Source organism: Gossypium hirsutum, chromosome A10 (assembly GCF_007990345.1).
Source record: "Gossypium hirsutum isolate 1008001.06 chromosome A10, Gossypium_hirsutum_v2.1, whole genome shotgun sequence".
In the NCBI taxonomy this organism is placed as follows: Eukaryota; Viridiplantae; Streptophyta; class Magnoliopsida; order Malvales; family Malvaceae; genus Gossypium; species Gossypium hirsutum.
Window position 1 is genome coordinate 103,501,859 of NC_053433.1, and position 1,723 is coordinate 103,503,581.

The following is a 1,723-nucleotide window of genomic DNA, read 5'->3' on the forward strand; positions in this document are numbered from 1 at the left end:
TGTGGTCAGCGAAAAGGGAATAGAAGTTGACTCAGACAAAGTTAAAGCTATACGAGAATTGCCTCCACCATGTACTCAGAAGGAAGTTCGGGGTTTTCTTAGAAGATTGAATTATATTGCTCGGTTTATTTTGCAATTAACCGAGAAATGTGATCCTATATTTTGCCTCCTTAGAAAACACAATCAAGGTACTTGGGATGAGGAATGCCAGAATGCTTTTGATAAGGTTAAGCAATACTTATTATGCTCCAGTGTTATCACCACCTAGTCCAGATAGACCATTAATTCTGTACCTATTAGTGTTTAGTAATTCTATGGGATGTGTGCTTGGCCAGCATGACGAGTCGGGAAGAAAAGAGAAGGCGATATACTACCTCAGCAAGAAATTCACAGAGTGTGAGATGAGATATTCGCTAATTGAGAAATTGTGTTGTGCTTTAATCTGGAAGACTTGAAGGTTGAGGCAATATATGTTATATCATACGACTTGGCTAATCTCAAAACTTGATCCATTAAAATACATGATGGAGTCAACAGCACTAAATGGAAGAATGGCAAGGTGGCAAATATTGCTTTCAGAATTTGACATAGTCTATGTGAGTCAAAAAGCTATAAAAGGAAGCACGATAGCAGAATTTCTGGCTAGCAGGGCCCTAGAAGATTATGAGCCATTAAGCTTTGATTTCCCTACCGAGGAGTTGATGTATGTGGCAGTCATTGAGGAATATCCTTGGAAGCTGAATTTTGACGGCGCATCTAACGCAGTAGGAAATGGAATTGGGGCAGTCTTGGTATCCCCAAATGGTGATCATTATCCATTTACATGTAAATTGGATTTTGGCTGTAGAACAACATGGCCAAATATGAAGCATGCATTATGGGGATTCGAGCAGCCAAAGAGCGAAAAATCAGAACCTTGGAAGTATATGGAGACTCTGTATTGGTAATATACCAGCTTAGGGGTGAATAAGAGACAAGGGACCCTAAATTGATTAATTATTGAAAGGTAGTCTTGGAGTTACTTGAGGAGTTTGATAAAATCACCTTCAATTATCTTCCACGGGACGAAAATCAGATGGCGGATGCTTTGGCAACATTGGCTTCCATGATTAAAGAAAATAAACAAGAGGATGTGAGACCAATTCAGATGAGCATTTCTGAGGTTCCGGCTCATTACTGTAGCATTGAAGAAGAGGAAAAGGATGACCATCCTTGGTATCAAGATATACTACAGTATGTGAGAAATCGTGAATATCCTGAATAGGCAATTGAGAATGACAAAAGAACTTTGAGAAGGTTAGCTTGTGAATATGTACTAGATGGGGATATCCTTTATAAAAGAAGGAAAGATCAGGTACTTTTGAGATGCGTTGACACTATAGAAGCTAAACAAATCCTGGAAGAAGTACATGAAGGAGTTTATGGTACACATGCTAATGGCTTTACGATGGCAAGACAAATCATGAGGTTTGGATACTATTGGTCTACTATGGAAGGATATTGTATCAGTTATGCCAAGAAATGTCATAAATGCCAGATATATGGAAACAAGATCCATGTACCACCTTCACCCTTACATGTTATGACTTCTCCATGGCCCTTTTCCATGTGGGGCATGATGTCATTGGGCCAATATCGCCAAAAACTTCGAATGGGCATCGTTTCATTTTTGTGGTCATTGACTACTTCACGAAATGGGTAGAGGCAGCTTTTTATGCTAGTG

The 1,723-nt window shown here is 39.3% G+C and overlaps 1 protein-coding gene across 1 annotated transcript; it reads left to right on the top strand.

The window, feature by feature from the left end:
- The first annotated feature begins 524 nt into the window (after nucleotides 1-524).
- LOC121208065 (uncharacterized) lies at nucleotides 525-1,264 on the top strand. Its single transcript, XM_041078579.1, has 3 exons — nucleotides 525-764; nucleotides 848-943; nucleotides 1,076-1,264. Exons 1-3 carry the CDS (start codon nucleotides 525-527, stop codon nucleotides 1,262-1,264), a joined length of 525 nt encoding a protein of 174 aa, XP_040934513.1.
- Nucleotides 1,265-1,723: the final 459 nt, after the last annotated feature.